Consider the following 18435-nt stretch of genomic DNA (forward strand, 5'->3'; position numbering starts at 1 on the left):
GCCATCATCAAAAAATCTACAAACAACAAATGCTAGAGAGGGTGTGGAGATAGGGAACTCTCCTACACTGTTGGTGGGAATGTAAATTGGTGCAGCTACTATGGAGAACAGTATGGTGGTTCCTTAAGAAACTACAAATAGAGGTACCATATGATCCACCAATCCCACTCCTGGGCATATATCCAGAGAAAAACATGGTTCGAAAGGATACATGCACCCCAATGTTCACTGCAGCACTGTTTACAATACCCAAGACATGGAAGCAACCTAAATGTCCATCAGCAGATGAATGGATAAAGATTTGGTACATGACAATGGAATATTACTCAGCCATTAAGAAGAATGAAATAGTGCCATTTGCAGCAACATGCATGGACCTGGAGATGATTATACTAAGTCAGACAGGGAAAGACAAATATCACATGATATCGCTTAATGTGGAATCTAAAAAAATGATACAAATGAACTTATTTGCAAAAGAAACAGACTCACAGACTTAGAGGATGAACTTATGGTTACCAGTGGGGAAGGGTGGGGAGAGGGATAGACTGGGAGTTTGGGATTGACATGTACACACTGCTACATTTAAAACAGATAACCAACAAGGACCTCTGTATAGCACAGGGAACTCTGCTCGATACTCTATGATAAGCTACATGGCAAAGGAATTGGAAAAAGAATAGATGCATGCATATCTATAACTGAATCACGTTGCTGTACACCCGACACTAACACAATGTAGTTAATCAACTACACTCCAATATAAAATAAAAATTAAAAGAAAAAAGAAAACAAGGACTATCAGACTAATGGGTTGAGTTAAATGGATGCAGGACCAACAGGAAAGGACACGGATAATTAAAGAAGGGGAAGACTGAGCATAAAAGCTCAGAAAGAATGCAATGTACTGAAACACGTGGGTGACAGTTCAAACCCCATGAATTCTTGCCCCACTTTCTGCAGCTTGACGGCCTGGAGACTGGGGATTTTGGAACACCTCTGCTTCAAGTCCACAGCTGACCAGCCGGGGCAGGAAGCCTCCAAACTAACTACGTGTGATTAGCAGAAAACTCCCAGTACTGCTTTCTGATGTGAATACATCACTGCAGAATGGATATCAGAAGATGGGATTTCTAATTTTAGATGAGTATCTGCAATAAACTGCAAACGAATCCCTATTGGAAACCACCAAGGTCATCTTAACTAGCAAACCCAATGGGAAACTTTTAAACTTTACATCAGCTAACTTAATGAATTAAGGTAAAGGAGGCCTTGTTTCAAATGCCAAGTGGAAGGAAATAAGTAATTAGGAGTAAGAATGAAGAATTGGTTTTGATAAACTCAGACAAATGATAATCCCAAAAGTACAGAGCTTCTTCCAACTGTTTAAAAATACACTTTCAAAATTTCTTCTCGCCCTCATTTCCTCCCACCCTCCTTCCTCCTGTCCCCTTCTTTCCCTTCCCCCCATTTCCCCCCCTTGGCATGTACAGAACTTGACTCTTCTAATTCCAGAATAGAGATCACAGGAAATCCCTGTTCTCACGTAAATGAAAGTGAAACAAAACTAGACAGACACAGACTCAAAATGCTTATTAGCTCAGAATACTTACAGTTGAAAAAACATATAAAAATTATTAGAAATGACCAACATCTCTCTTAAAGCATCACAGGCAGTTAGCTTTAATTGTAAACCTTTGCCTTCACCAGTTTCTTCCTTTTAAGTACTTAACAGCCCCTAGTTCACAACACAGACAATACTAAATTTTCAAAAGGATTAAAGATCTAGTATAAAGGCCAACACAAAAAGGAAGCAAAAATTATACGTTAAGTTTTTTGTTTTTTACTTTTATTTTTGGCTGTGTTGGGTCTTCGTTGCTTGCACGGGCTTTCTCTAGTTGCAGCGAGCAGGGGCTACTCTTTGTTGCGGAGCGTGGGCTTCTCATGTTGCGGAGCGCGGGCTCTAGGTGCGCAAGCTTCAACAGTTGTGGCACGCGGGCTCAGTAGTTGTGGTGCACGGGCTTAGCTGCTCCGCGGCATGTGGGATCTTCCCGGGCCAGGGCTTGAACCCGTGTCCCCTGCATTGGCAGGCGGCTTCTTAACCACTGCATCACCAGGGAAGCCCTAGGTATTTTTTAAGTTTAGGATGGGAGAGCTTTTCTAATGAAGCCACAGAACCCAGAAGTCTCAAAGGAAAAACACTGACAAATTTGACAACATAATCTTTAATGTTTTTTCCATGGCAAAAGGTAAAAATCAGCAAAGTTAAAAGACATGGTATGGGGACTTGCATGGTGGCACGGTGGTTAAGAATCTGCCTGACAATGCAGGAGACACAGGTTCGAGCCCTGGTCCAGGAAGATCCCACATGCCGCAGGGCAACTAAGCCCGTGCGCCACAACTACTGAGCCTGCGCTCTAGAGCCTGCGAGCCACAACTACTGAGCCCACACGCCACAACAAGAGAAGCCACCGCAGTGAGAGGCCTGCGTACCACAACGAACAGTGGCCCCCGCTCGCTGCAACTAGAGAAAGCCCACATGCAGCAACAAAGACCCAACGCAGCCTAAGTAAATAAATAAATAAGACATGGTATTATGGAGCAAATCAATCAGGGTGATATACCACATCAACAAATTGAATAAAAACCATATGACCATCTCAATAGATGCAGAAAAAACTTTTGATAAAATTCAGCACCCATTTATGATAAAAACTCTCCAGGAACTGGGCACAGAGGGAACATACCTCAACATAATAAAGGCTGTATATAACAAACCCACAGCTAACATCATACTCAACGGTGAAAAGCTGAAAGCATTTTCTCTAAGATCAGGAAAAAAACAAAGATGTCCCCTCTCACCACTTTTATTCAACATAGTTTTGGAAGTCCTAGCCCTGGCAATCAGACAAGAATGAGAAAAGGGATCCAAATAGGAAAAGAAGAATTAAAACTGTCATTATTTGCAGATGACATGATACTATACATAGAAAATCCTGAAGATGTTACCAGAAAACTACAAGAGCTCATCAGTGAATTCGGTAAAGTTGCAGGATACAAAATTAATACACAGAAATCTGTTGCATTTCTATACACTAACAACGAAAGATCAGAAAGAGAAATTAAAGAAACAATCCCATTTACCATCGCATCAAAAAGAATAAAATACCTAGGAATACAACTACCTAAGGAGGCAAAAGACCTGTACTCCAAAAACTATAAGATGCTGATAAAAGAAACTGAAGACAACACAAACAGATGTAAAGATATAATGTGTTTTTGGCTCAGAAGAATCAATATTGTCAAAATGACTACACTACCCAAGGCAATCTACAGATTCAGTTCAATCTCTATCAAATTACCAATGGCATTTTTCACGGAACTAGAACAAAAAATTTTTTAATTTGTATGGAAACACAAAAGACCCTGATAGTCAAAGCAATCTTGAGGAAGAAAAATGGAACTGGAGGAATCAGGCTTCCTGACTTCAGACTATACTACAGAGCTACAGTAATCAAAACAGAAATATAGATCAATGAAACAGGATAGAAAGCCCAGAGATAAATTGACCATAGGTGCGTGGGTTTATCTACAACAAAGGAGGCAAGACTATACGATGGAGAAAAGACAGTCTCTTCAATAAGTGGTGCTGGGAAAACTGGGCAGCTACATGTAAAAGAATACAATTAGAACATTCTTTATCACCATACACAAAAATAAACTCAAAACTGATTAAAGATCTAAATGTAAGACTGGATACTATACAACTCCTAGAGGAAAACCTAGACAGAACACTCTTTGACATAAATTGCAGCAATATCTTTTTGGATCTGTCTCCTAGAGTAATGGAAATAAAAACAAAAATAAACAAATGGGACCTAATTAAACTCAAAAACTTTTGCACAGCAAAGGAAACCATAAGCAAAATGAAAAGACAACCCACAGAATGGGAGAAAAATAACTGCAAACCATGTGACCAACAGGGGATTAATCTCTAAAATTTACAAACAGCTCATGTGACTCAGTATCAAAAACAAACAACCCAATGAAAAAATGGGCAGAAGATCTAAATACACATTTCTCCAAAGAAGACATACAGACGGCCAATGGGCACATCACATGAAAAGAAGCTCAACACCGCTAATTATTAGAGAAATGCAAATCAAAACTACAATGAAGTATCACCTCACACCAGTCAGAATGGCCATCATCAAAAAGTCTACAAACAATAAATGCTGGAGAGGGTGTGGAGAAAAGGGAACCCTCCTACACTGTTGGTGGGAATATAAATTGGTGCAGCTACTATGGAGAAGAGTATGGAGGTTCCTTAAGAAACTAAAAACAGAGTTACCATATGATCCTGTAATCCTACTTCTGGGTACATATCTGGAGAAAACCATAATTCAAAAAGGTACGTGCACCCCAATGTTCACTGCAGCACCATTTACAACAGCCAAGTCATGGAGGCAACCTAAATGTACATTGACAGACGAATGGATAAAGAAGATGTGATATGTATGTGTACACACACACACAGAGGAATATTACTCAGCCATAAAAAAGAATGAAAGAATGCCATGTGCAGCAACATGGATGGACCTAGAGATTATCATACTAAGTGAAGTAAGCCAGACAGAGAAACATAAATATAATATCACTTCTATGTGGAATCTAAAAAAAAAAAGAAAGATACAAATGAATTTATTTCCAAAAAAGAAACTCACAGACATAGAAAACAAACTTATGGTTACCAAAGGGGAAGGGGTGACAGACAGATAAATTAGGAGATTGGGATTAACATATACACACTACTATACATAAAATAGATAAGCGGGAACAGTGCTCAGAGCTTTCTGAGATGCTCTATGCAGTTATAATCCTCAAATTTGGCTCGAATAAAAATTTCTATTTCTTTTTTAGGAAAAAAAAAAAAGACCACTAACAAGGACCTACTGTATAGCACAGGGAACTATACTCAATATTTTGGAATAACCCATAAGGGAGAAGAATCTGGAAAAGAATATACATGTGTATAACTGAATCATTCTGCTGTACACCTGAAACTAACATGATATTGTAAATCAACTATACATTAAAAAAAAAAAGATAAAAAAAGATATGGTATGCATTAGGAGACACTGTCCACAACGGATATAGTGGACAAAGGGTTAATGTCCTTAATATAAAGCAGGCTTATGAATCAAAAAGATAAACCCCCCATTAGATCAATGGGCAGGAGAAAGTAATTTCAGCGTTCCCAGAAGATCTACAAACGGCCAATGAATCAACTACAAGATGCCCAGCCTCAGTAGTAATCAGGAAACACAAAAGAAATGATTTCCCCATCTTGTTGGCGACATTTAAAGGCTCCTTTAATTGGTACTGACAAGTAGTGGGGAAAGGGTTTCCTCACACTCTGTTGGTGGGAGTGTAAGGCAGCCTCTCTGGAGGGTGACTTGTCATTAAAATTTAAAATGCACCCTTGCTTTTAGTCTTGTGTATGTGCACGTGCACACAGTTCACTGTAGTATGTTTGTAATAGCACTGAAGACAATCTAAATGTCACTGATAGGCTTTTTTCATAATTCAGCCATTTTCCTAACTATGGAACATTTTGTAGATTTTAAAAAGAATGTGGTACGTCTATATGCAATGACATGGAAAGAACTACAAGATCTATTTGTTGTGAAATTTAAAAAGCAAACCACAGAAATACACTATACACACACATACACACACACACAAATCCTATTTATACAGGTGGAAAACAAGCAAATACAAACTTTCCCTTAGATTCTTTTTTTTTTCCCCCTTAGATTCTGTATGCCTACAGGTAAAGGAGGTGAGTGGAATCTGGGTGGAATGACAGACTCACTTTTCCTCCGTATCACGAATTTTTCTTTATACAATGAGCATACGTTCATGTATTACTTGTATAAAGAAAAAAATTAAAAACATTTTCAAAAACAAGACACTACATTTCTAACAAAATTCTTTCCCCAACATAAAATTGGCTCTCTTGACGTAATAAATCATACTTTCGTTTTGACATCTACTTGCCTAATTTCTTTCCATTTCCCCCAAGATGTTCCTTAAAATTAAGAGCAACCTTGGAGTTGCGACTTAAAGAGCCAGAGCATTGAGCTAGAAGGGTACTACAGGGCCATCAGGTGACCTGGCACCCAGTGAGGACCCAAGCAGCTTTCCCAGACGGTCCTCTAGCCTCTGAGTGATTCCTCTGTGACAGGCCAGGCCTCAGCTCAACAATTCTGATGGTCATGAAGCTTTTTCACAGGGTAGTTTTAAAATCTGCTTCTTTGAAACTTCTACCCAGTGGTCTATTTGGAATCCTGATAAGGATAAGGCATGGGCATTTAAAGTCTTGCGGGAGCTAGTATTTGTTTTCTGTGACAACACAAGATACCTCTCAATTTAATAGAAGGAGACAATGTTAACACTTAATCCTGGAAAATCTGATCAGACTTCTGGTAGTGGATGACACACAACATGGGAGATGCCACAGGTATTCCAACCATTGTTTTAAGTAAAATAGAGAGGGAAGAACATTGGCTCCAGAGCCGGCCACAGCCAGAGCCACCAGATGCCACTACGGTGGCGGCATGGTGCCCTTGAGCCAGGTGTGTAATCTCTCCACACCTCTGTTTCCTCATCTAAAAAGGCGCCATGAGAGGAGTATCTATGCTTCATAGGGTTAAAGATGAAACAGTGAGAGCTCGCCACAGTGCCTGGCTCTTGCAAGCACTGAAGAGTATTCGCTCTTATAACTATGTATTACATCATTGCCTCAGCAAACAAACCCAAAAAACAAAAAACAAATATAATCCAAACGTAACCAAATTTAAGAAACTGAAGAGTTGCTGCAAGTTACTTTTCCTTAGCCACTGAGGTACTTTATCTGGTAGCCACTCTTCAGGACACAGCAGTGAAAAATGCATCTGTCTGTGACTTAGTTCTCTGGTGGCAACCACAGGTACTAGAATCTTACATATTCCCCTGATATATACATACATGTGTGCTTGTGTGTGTCTGAGTGTGTTTCAAACACAGATGGCAGCAAACTACAGACACTGTTCTGTACTTTGCTTTTTCATTTACTGATGTTGAAGATCATTCCATATCAGCATATCTAGCTCTACCTTCATTTCTTTTCAACAGCTGTACAGTATTCCATTATATGGACGCACCATAATTTAAAGCAGTCTGTTACTGGACACTTGGATATTTCCCGTCTTTTGCTTCTACAAATAATGCTTCAATGACTATTGCTGAACATACACTTATGCATGGATGTATAATTTTATCCGTATAATAAATTTTTAGAACTTGAATTGTTGGGGTCATAATTTTGATAGGTAATTGCCAAACTGCCCTTCCATGAACATATGAGAGTTCCTCTTTTTCCCATACTCCTGTCAACAGTATTATTATCAACCTTCTTGCTTTTTTCCAACTGACAGGTAAATATGTCATTATATTTTAAAATTGCACTTCCTTTTTTATAAGTAAGACTCATAAGCCTCTTTGCAAGTTTAAACGCGATTTGCATTTCTTTTCTGTGACAGGGCTATCTGTTTTTCGACCATTATTTTCCCATTGGGTTGTTGGTCTTTTTCTTACTGTCTGGTGATATCTCTGATAAGGCACACTACCGTATTTTCCCAGGGCCTCTGATGCCAGCAGGTGACACTACAGGACTACTTCAAGCCTCAGAGCTTGGACAGTTATTGCTCCCTACTCCCCTTAGATCATGAAGGTTTGTTCTATAACCTGCTCAAGACATCAAACAGGAGGAAACGAAGTATACATATGCTATGACAATCTTCATTGGTGCCTTTCAAAACCCCAAACATGCTGAACCTTAAACTATATTTCATTAGTACTTTAAAAAACATTTGCCATAACTTTAGAGGAAACTGGTCTACTCAGTAGAAATCTTATAGCAATTTGTACAGATGTCTTGGACTTACAGGAATCTGACTGTGTGACTAAAAAGAAATCAATCAGTTTAAGACAGTAATAACACTGTCTTAAAACCTACAGTAAACAAGCAGAAAGACTCTCTAAATGTTTAACATCATGATTTCTGGATCAGGGTTGCGAATCTTCAGGCACAGCAGACCAGCTCACAAGCACCTGCGGCCACCTAGGGCAGTTACTCCAAGTGTGCCGCGCCGCCCCGTCTGCACACCCAGGAGCCAGCTAGACAGGCATATTCTCAGGTCTCACCCCAGACCAAGCGAATCAAAATCTCTGGGGAAGACCCAGGAATCTGTGTTTATCAGGCTCTATAGGCAATCCTCCTGCACGTTAGTTTTTGAGAGGCACACGGTAGAGCCTAGATACGCGGGGGCTGAAAGGGCCCCGCCTGGAGGGCTCTCAGAGCCTGTGCTGCCCCAGCGCAACCGGCAGGCTTCCTAAATACTGATGATGGCGTCCCGCAGCCAGATGAAAGGCACCTGAGAAGGCTTCCAGAAACGAGGTAAGGGTGTTCTTCACCTGGTCTCCAGGAAGGGCCAATCTGAACACAGTGTGAAGATGAGGGGAGAGGGCACAGGAGCTCCCCTTCCACTTGGGGGAGAACGGAGGCTGAGGGTGGGGAAGGCAGCTGTGGTGACAGATTTCAAAATCCTCTCCCCTGGGTCTGGGAGAACTTAAGTGAGGCTGGGCAGGTGTCAGCTCAGAGGACTTACATAGTTCCTTCTAGATTCTCCAGCCAATCAGGATAAGGAAAAAAAAAAAAAAAAGGAGGGATTCAGGTCAGGAATCTGTCAGTGCTTTGAAAAAAAAAAAGGTACATCTAGCTGCAGTGTCTCATGTTTTAACGCCTCTCGGGAACCTAAGGACAAAGTGAAGTAAGAAATTCCTAACACGCTGTACTTGAGCATTCAGGGCTGATAAAAAATCAACACGTATTAAATCTCTATTCGAAAGTCTCACAGAATCTCTAGACTAAACAGAGCCGAGTTAAAGCAAATCAACCTATTTTTAACATGACGTGGTAGTAGAGCCACCTTTTACCTTGTCAACATTAGCTCGCGTTTTAGCAGACGTTTCCACGTAGTTAACGTTCCACTGATCGGCTCTGGTTTTTGCCTCTTCTACAGAAACCTGCCTCTTATCTTCCAAATCTGATTTGTTTCCAACGAGCAGAAACGGAACATTCTCATCTTCCTTTACTCTTAAAATCTGCTCCCTGGATAAGAGAAAATGAGCAAGAAATATTAACGTTATCTCTACATGTTAAAATAACAAAACACGCAATTAGCATTTATTTATGTTTCTATACAATAACAACTAGCTCATTTATTACACAGTAGGAAACAAGCAGCACTTCTTCCTTTTTCTACCATCAATGATTTGAGCTCCACATTCACTTCATTCGGAAAAATACACCAAAGAAGAGTATAAATATGGCAGTAGACGTACGAAGTGAATATCAAATGCGACTTCCTCCGAAATGCTTTTTTAAAAATAAACTTTTTATATTAGAATGATTTCAGATTTACAGAGAAGTTGTGAAGATAGGACAGAGTTCCCATATACCCCACATCCAGTTTCCCCTACTGTTAACATTAATGTGGTACACTTATCACAATGTGTAAACCACTGCTGCTACAAGTATACCTTGTTTACTGCAATCTGCTTTACTGTGCTTTGTAGATACTTTTTTTTTTAACAGACTGAAGGTTTGTAGTCACCCTGCGTCAAGCAAGTCTATCAGCGCCATGTTTCCAACAGCATTTGCTCTCTTTGTGTCTCTGTGTCACATTGTGGTAATTTTCGCAACGCTTCACACTTTTCCATTATTATTTGTTATGGTGATCTGTGATCAGTGGTTTCTGATGTGACGACTGTAATCATTATTGGCATTTTTGCTTGAAGTGATGCTCTCTTTAAATAGAATTCGAGAGGCTACCACAGAATTTTAGAATAGGAAAGCACCTTTACAAACTGGTCCAACTTCATTCTTATCAGAAGGAAAGTGAGAATGAAAAAACGTAACAGAGCTTTCTAACATTTCTATCAAACACTTACTAAGCACTACAAGTTGTATGCCAGCAACTGTGCCAAATAGGGGTACTAGGGACACTGAAATGGATAAGAAGAGTTTTTACCATATCAGGAAAAACACATATAAATCAATCTCATATAAGAGTGGGGCGAGTGTGCTGTTGCAGCTGTGGTAAGCATACCGCACACACACACGAGGGAACGATGGATCCTGCCTGGGTGATGGGAGGCCCAGGAAGGCTGACGGGAGGAGCTGACAATCAGAGAAATGCAAATCAAAACTGCAGTGAGGTACCACCTCTCACTGCTCGGAATGGCCATCATTAAAAAGTCTATAACAAACGCTGGAGGAGGCGTGGAGAAAAAGGAACCCTCCTACACTGTTGGTGGGAATGTAAGTTGGTGCAGCCACTATGGAGAACAGTATGGAGGCTCCTTAGAAAACTAAAAAGAGAACTACCATATGATCCAGCAATCCCACTCCTGGGCTTGTATCTGGACAAAACTCTAATTCAAAAAGATACATGCACCCCAATGTTCACAGCAGCACTATTCACAATAGCCAAGACACGGAAGCAACCTAAGTGTCCATCGACAGATGAATGGATAAAGAAGATGTGGTATATATAGAGACATATACACACACACACACACACACACACAATGGAATACTACTCAGCCATAAAAAAGAATGAAATAATGCCATTTGCAGCAATATGGATGCAACCAGAGATTATCATACTAAGTGAAGTCAGAAACAGAAAGATAAATACCATATGATATCACTTATATGTGGAATCTAAAATATGACACAAATGAACTTATCTACGAAACAGACCCACAGACATAGAGAACAGACTTGTGATTGCCAAGGGGGAGGGGGTTGGGATTGGCAGATGTAAGCTTTTATATATAGAATGGATAAACAACAAGGTCCCACTGAATAGCACAGAGATCTATACTCAATATCCTGTGATAAACCATAATGGAAAAGAATATGAAAAAATAATATATATATATATATGTATAACTGAATCACTTTGCTGTACAGCAGAAATTAACACAACATTGTAAATCAACTATACTTCAATAAAAAAAAAATTAAAAAGACAGGAGCTGACACTGTGCTATACTTTGCAGGTCAGATCGTGTGGAGTGCCTACTATAACCATTCAGACGATCTCAAAAATGGCCTTCCTATTGCTGGTCAGTTAGTAGGAGCACTTTTTATTTACGGGAGGGGCAACACACTGGAGGTACAACAAACAAGTAATGAATGATTCACTTATTTTCTGTAACAGCAACAGCCCAAGATTCTTTCTCTTGGCATAAAAATATTTCACTCCCTTGAGATACCACTTTGGCTTTGGTGACTATGGTGACAAAATGTATTCCATTACTCAGAACAGAATCTGCTACATAATAAGCACTCAAAATATTTTTTTGAATGAATGAATAATCACTGACACTTACGTAACTTTCAACATGTCTCCCAGGATTACAAAACTCCCTTTGCACTTCATCGCATACAAAACTCCTTCCTTATAGAAGCCAACAAACTTAATGTTACAAATAAATTTACATTTTTAAAGTTTCTCAATGACATGCTTTTTTGCAAAGGAGGTGCTTTTGGAATCTTTTAAGTTCTTGAGAGTTTCATGTACACATAAAAAGGAATGCTTTGTGTAACCCTTGCTTCAGTTTCTTGCTCAACCACCAGGAATGACCTCTTTCGTCATCTGTGGAAACCCTTCTTCTCCTGCAGGGTTATCTATCTCTTGAAGGCCTCCCAGCTCCTCTCCTCTCCTGGATCCTCTGTAACCATCACTGGCCACGTCTCCTACTTTGTCGCTAACTTACATTTGGTTTCATGACTTATTCAACTCAGCTGCGTGAATCTTAAAAACAGAGGATATATCACATGCTGCCTTGGTGTGCCCAACGCCAAAGCAGACAACACAGAAATAAAAATATACAAGTAAAGAATGCTTGTGATTATGCATGCCGTCTTTACGAGACGACTCAAGAACTTATTTATGCTATATTTCTCTCAAGTATAGAGAGGAAACCTCTCCCCTTTACCAGCCCCCCAACCCCGCTGCCCAAAACCAAATGGAGGACAGATTTTGATTACGCAAACAGTAAATAAGATGTAAAAAAGATACTGTATAACAAAGCCTTGTGTGCCAATCTATGGTGGTATTATTTCTACTAAAAGTCCGTGCTGTCAGTGAGGTGGATGGCAATGTGCCTCCTGGGCGTAACACAGGTGCTGAGACACCAGTGACCAACACAGCAAGAGTGACAGTCTGGGCCAGAGATCCATTATGCAACGCAAGCGTCTACTCTTACGGCAGCAGTAGTGCTGTGCTTCAAAGGGAGATACTTCAGAAACGCGTGAGGAGAGTCTGGGTACGGGTGCTGCCACAAGCTCAGGCTCCAGTGCCGCTGGCACCGGCGCGCCAAGGATGCGAGCACAGGCGCGCGGCGGACAGCGTCACGCTGACATCAGAGAGGGAACAAACGCGACCAGACGCAGAGGGAAAGGCGATCAGGTAAGAGCCTCTGGCTGCCTGCTTGTTTCTGGGGAGCAAGCTGTCGCGCGGTGTTAACGACGCGACTCCCTGACCTACCTGAAGTCGGCTGTGGCTGCGAAGGACTCCATCTCCGTGATGGAGAAGACACAGAGAAAGCCCTCGCCGCTCCGGAAGTAGTTGTCCCTGATGGCAGCGTAGTCCTCCTGCCCGGCTGTGTCCAGGATGTCGATCTGCACTTCCTCCCCGTCCAGCACCACCTTCTTCCGGTAGCTGTCGGCTTTGGTCGGCTCATAGTCCTCCACGAACTGCCAGAGACGAACAGCGCATCCACGTGAGAATTATCCTTACTTCTCAAAGCTGCTTATTTTGAAATGCAGAGTCACGTGAAGTTGCCAAAATAGTACTGAGAGGTCACGTGGGGCCGTCATTCAGTTTTCCCCAATGGTAAACACTACATTCATTTAAATTTCCATTTCAGGCAATTCGCTGGCTTCCTCTTTTACAAAAGGTGGGGACTGAACAGCTCTAGGCCGCTGACGGCTTGAAAACCGTGCCTTTTTTCTTACTTAGAACAACACTACACCTGCAAAAACTATTACACAGATATTTTATCAAATGTTTAAGAACCCTTTCTGTGTGACTCTAAATAAAAATTTTCATGTCAGAACTGTGGAAATAACTTGAAAGTAAGTTAATATTTAGGTAAGCATTGAAAGCACGGTTAAATCTTTTCTTTCTCCAAAATGAACCGTGTCAAGAAAGTGGCTTATACTAGCCTGTAAAATGCCAACTCTTGAACTTTGAAATTTCTCCCCAAACTTCCAGTTTCTTAAAATAGTACAATTAAACAACTTTACAGTTGTACTTCTATCTTTTACCCCCTAAATCTCACCTCGATATTTTTGATCAGTGTATCATTGTTGGCATACGGGTATGTATACACACATACTTTAGTGGGTTTTTTGTTAGTTCCTATAAATATTTTCATTATCTGATATTTTCTTATTTATTTGCTCAATGTCTAAATCCCCCTATTAGAATTTAACCCCTGGGGGCAGGGACCTTGATTAGTCTACTCATCACTGTATCTCCAAAGCCTGGAATATGCCTGGTACATGGAAGACACTCAACAAATAATTATTAAAAAATCAAGCACAGGGCTTCCCTGGTGGCGCAGTGGTTGGGAATCTGCCTGCCAATGCAGGGGACATGGGTTCGAGCCCTGGTATGGGAGGATCCCACATGCCGCGGAGCGGCTGGGCCCGTGAGCCACAACTACTGAGCCTGTGCGTCTGGAGCCTGTGCTCCGTAACAGGAGGGGCCGCGACAGTGAGAGGCCCGCGCACCGCGATGAAGAGTGGCCCCTGCTTGCCACAACTAGAGAAAGCCCTTGCATAGAAACGGGGACCCAACACAGACAAAAAAATAAAATACATAAATAAGTCAGGAGCTCTTTTAAAAAAAAAAAAAAATCAAGCACAGTGTATTTGTAACTGTAAAAGCTACAGAACATTCTATGACAATTACATGCTAATATTTTACAAATATTAAATATTTATAAATATTTATGAATATTTAATGAATAGAAATATTCAGATAGCATATCTGATAATATTATGAATATTAAATATTTATGAACATTAAATGAAAGCGTAACCATTCCTCAAATGTCAGACGTGAACATTCTTACTTTTGACCTCCTATTGTCAAGAAGGGGACTGACTTAAGGATTAGTTTGAAGAAAAGCAGCTATTAAGGTGAATAGCATGAAAAACAGAACTGAACAGATAAATTAGCAATTTCATTTAAAGTACCATTTCAGTTTCTCCCTCTCTAAATTGTTTATTATAAGCAACACGACTGACGGATTTAAGAGTTCTGTGTGTGTGAAAGAAATGCTGACGAGCAGGCAATGAAAAGAGACCTTAGGTGGTAAAAGTCCGCAGGATTTTTTTCTTAGAAGACTAGGTTTAATACTTACTCATCAGAGATCACTCTTCTTGGGCAGGTTGGAAAACCTCTCTGAGGTTCTGTTTCCTCATCTGTAAGATGGGAAAACCACTGCCTACCACACAGGATTTTTTTGAGGATTAAGAAAGAGTAACCATAAATCTTTGCTTCTATTTGGGAGGAGGAAGAATTGAGGATCAATGCTTAAATTTGATTACCAACTCTTAAATCATTTAGCCTTATTAATAGTCCTCTAGGGAAAGAATGTATTGCTGTATATAGGCTGAGACCTTACCTCTGGGACAATAAAGTCTGAAACAAATACATGCACAGAAATCTGTAACCTGTCTAGTAATTTTATTTTAGGGACACCGCCTTTTCCTGCTTAGTGTTGAGTGTGGTGCCACTCCAGTACACAATAACTGACTTTTTCACTGAAGTTATTAAAGGACAACTTATGTATATTAACGTCAAGTTTCAATTAGGTACTATATCCACCAGTTCTATTAATTCAGGTGGGACTCACCATTAAAACACTAAAAATAAAAAAGCCAGTTAGACTGCTCAAAAATAGGTACTGTTTCCAGGGTTTTTTTAAAAATTAATTAATTAATTAATTAAATTTTGGCTGCACTGGGTCTTTGCTGCTGCACGCGGACTTTCTCTAGTTGCGGCGAGCGGGGGCTACTCTTCATTGTGGTGCACGGGCTTCTCACTGCGGTGGCTTCTCTTGTTGCAGAGCACGGGCTCTGGGTGCGTGGGCTTCAGTACTTGTGGCACGTGGGCTCAGTAGTTGTGGCTCACGGGCTCTAGAGCGCAGGCTCAGTAGTTGTGGCGCACGGGCCCAGTTGCTCCACAACATGTGGGATCTTCCTGGACCAGGGCTCGAACCTGGGTCCCCTGCACTGGCAGGCAGATTCTTAACCACTGTGCCACCAGGAAAGTCCCTGTTTTGTTTTTTAAGAGCATAAGGATTTTAAGGACCTTGAGTTCTTGACTTGTTAAATCAAGTTGTATACAAATGTTGACTCTGAACAGAAGAAAAATGATCAGTAGCTTTCAAGAATTCAAGGAATCCATCCAAAACAGCACCAAAACTAAGCTAGAGAAATATTCTCTGAAAGCCCAAACTTTGATATCCATGGTAAAATCAGCACTTACCTCATCATACATGAACTGCAGAGTGAGAGCAGACTTGCCCACACCACCACTGCCTACCATGATGACTTTGTGTAAGGCCAAAGAATTCTGACCCTTCGGCTTATTTGCAGCCATCTTGTGTCACAGAGTTTTCACCAAAGGATTAAGAAGAATCTGAAAAGAATGAAAGGACAAGTAATGCTCAATACATTCTTCTTCAGAATTCCAGTGTAGGAAAGAGATATGATGTCCTTAGGCGTCAAGGTATTAGTTTTCATTCTGCAGTGATTTTAAACAGATGGCAAATGAAGTATGTTTATTTGGGGGAAGAACCACTTATCAGAGAACACCATGGCAATAAGACAAGTATATGACTCAAGGGCATTTCTCTTACAGTAGTTTTCAGTAATGAGCTTGCTGACCGAAAGTGAAGATTTCCCAGTGCAACCATATGCTGACAATAATGGAGTATTTAGTTGTATTAGAATATGGTCACACAGATTACAAAGCAGGCTGAACGATCACTTTGTTTTCATATTATCCTCTATTGGCAATAATTAAAGAGATGTTTCTTCTAATTTCAGTAAGAAACAACTGATGAAAGAAAGAAAGAAAGAAAGGGGCGGGGAGAGAGGAAGGAAGGAAGGAAAAGAGAAGAGAAGAGGAGGGAGGGAAGAAGAAAAGGAAGGAAAGAAAGAAAGAAAGGAAGGAAGGACGGAAGGAAGGAAGGAAAAACCCATCCCAACTACTTGCTGGTAGAAATATAAATAGAACCAAATACCGTATACCCCAACTCCCAAGTATTATAGTACTGGAACACCTGTATATTTTGGGATGGATGGCTAATCTAATGTAAACACCTGAATCTAGTGTGCCCTCACTTTTGTTTACTACATTCATGTGCTCAGTGTGGAAAGACCAGGTTCCCCAGAGGTCGTAGTGGTGATGCACACTAATGGCAGCCCGTTACCTTTGGCCATGGTACCAGGCCTTAGAAAAAGAGGCGGGGAGGTCACAGCAAACACTGCGTCTGTGTGGAGGCCCAGGAGAGGAGACTTGTTCTGCACCTTCCTTCTCAGCACCTCTGACCTGTCTCAGTCACAGCACACCTTTCTCAAGCTGCAACTTACAGAACACCCCGCCCTGCCTACTTCTGTATCTCAGGCCATCTCTCCCAGCCTGGCTGCATCAGCCCACACTGGTCTCCTTTGATTTTTCATACGCTCTTCTCTGCCTCTTGGCCTTTACCATGCAGTTTCCTCCATTTGGCATATTCTTAATTTGGCTAACTCCCCTCAGTGTCAGGGTTTCAGCCTTGCCTGAAACACTCAACCTAAATTAGGCTCTCCCCTGCCCTGTGCTCACATAGTACATGATACTTTTCTTTCATAACCATTATCACAAGTCGGAATTGCCTGAGTGTGTTAGCTGTTTAATACGGCTCTTCTTCCTAATATACCAGAAGCAACTTGAGTACAGGCGCCATGTCTATTGGTTTACTTCATGCTTAATGTAACTAATATGCCTTGGCAAAATCAGCCATTCAGTACGTGTGTGCGGAATGAACAAATAAATGTTCGAGTCTCACTTAACCTTGGGGAGTGCTTTAGACTGTACTGGTATAAAGCAGCTATTGCTACTAGAGGTTCCATCACAAGCTTGTTAGGCAAGGACAGTCTGCCGTGGGCTTGTGCGCCACACACTGGCTATGCAGGGCACCCAAGAGCTGGGCACTGCTCAGGCCGCCCCAGAAGTCAAGCCCATAAGCCTATTTGCCCAATACAGAAAAGTCGTTAAGAAAAAAAGAAATCCCATAACCTTGCTCTCCATTTAACAACACGAATACATTACACTGTGTTTGAGACAGCTTCAGTCTGCACGGAGCGTAACTGAGATCACACCATATATGTGGCTTTTGATCCTGTTATTCTTACATTATGTCTAACATTTTAGTAGAGGCAGCTTAAACTGTGCAGCATATGGGAAAGAATCCACATTTGGAGGCTAGATGTTCAATTCAATTCAATAAACAAGGACTGAGACCCTCTTTTTCCTGGATACCAAGGAGATGATCATTGGATTCTGATGATTACCACGGCTGAGAAACAGTGAAAAGTAATAGTGTACTTCAGATAAGTAACTAAAAGTCCAAAAGATACCTCGTCTACGCGTTTATGGAGCAGCTGTTGCTGGCGTCCCTAAGTAAGGCAGGAAATGACTTCTTTCTCACCATTATGACCCTTACTTACTGGCAGCTGTAATCACTTCACGGCTACGCAACTACTGTTATATTTTTAAAACAGTTAATACCACAGGAGCTCAGGGTGTGAACATATCAATTAATACTCTAAGAGTTCAGTGTGTGCGTTTTTAAAGCAAAACATTTAGCAGTTACACCAACTGGATTAAAACACTTTCCCTTCCAGAACAATTTACAGTATAGTCTGTGACTTAGAAAAGGCAGAGATTCCCAAAGACATTTTTCCCAAGTGCAGACGTTCTTTAATAACCGTTAGCTGCACATCCCATACTTTCAAGGAAAGCTATCCGGGAAAAGAAGCCCCCGCCAAGGAGACACTCCTCTGCCCCATTGCAAAAACTTGGCTTTCCATAACTTAGGTCCCAATTCCTACTCTAGATGTTGGAACTTAAGACAACATACATGTAAATAAGAAAATTCCATTAGTGCTAAGTGCAATGAAGAAACTAAGGGGCACCGGGATAAGGGGGGGGAGGGGCTACTTCAACCAGATGGTCAAGGGCGACTCCTTTGAAG

At 41.0% G+C, this 18435-nt stretch overlaps 1 protein-coding gene and 1 long non-coding RNA gene across 6 annotated transcripts in view; one reads left to right on the forward strand and one right to left on the reverse strand.

Moving 5' to 3' along the window:
* The window catches only part of LOC309666289, a 157736-nt gene that overhangs the window by 123129 nt on the left and 16172 nt on the right, over window positions 1-18435 (forward strand). The gene's annotated exons all lie outside the window — the stretch shown is intronic.
* RALA (RAS like proto-oncogene A) overlaps window positions 1-18435 on the reverse strand; it is a 72584-nt gene that overhangs the window by 5346 nt on the left and 48803 nt on the right. For all 5 annotated transcript variants that reach the window (XM_082473660.1, XM_082473661.1, XM_082473657.1 and 2 more), the window contains 3 exons: window positions 15681-15833; window positions 12666-12874; window positions 9040-9214 (listed from right to left, as the gene is read on the reverse strand). In XM_082473660.1, the coding sequence (XP_082329786.1) occupies window positions 9040-9214; window positions 12666-12874; window positions 15681-15794 (498 nt within the window). In that variant the 5' untranslated portion in view covers window positions 15795-15833. The remainder of the gene's footprint in view (window positions 1-9039; window positions 9215-12665; window positions 12875-15680; window positions 15834-18435) is intronic.

This window comes from Balaenoptera physalus (genome assembly GCF_965194825.1).
Source record: "Balaenoptera physalus genome assembly, chromosome: 8".
In the NCBI taxonomy this organism is placed as follows: domain Eukaryota; kingdom Metazoa; phylum Chordata; class Mammalia; order Artiodactyla; family Balaenopteridae; genus Balaenoptera; species Balaenoptera physalus.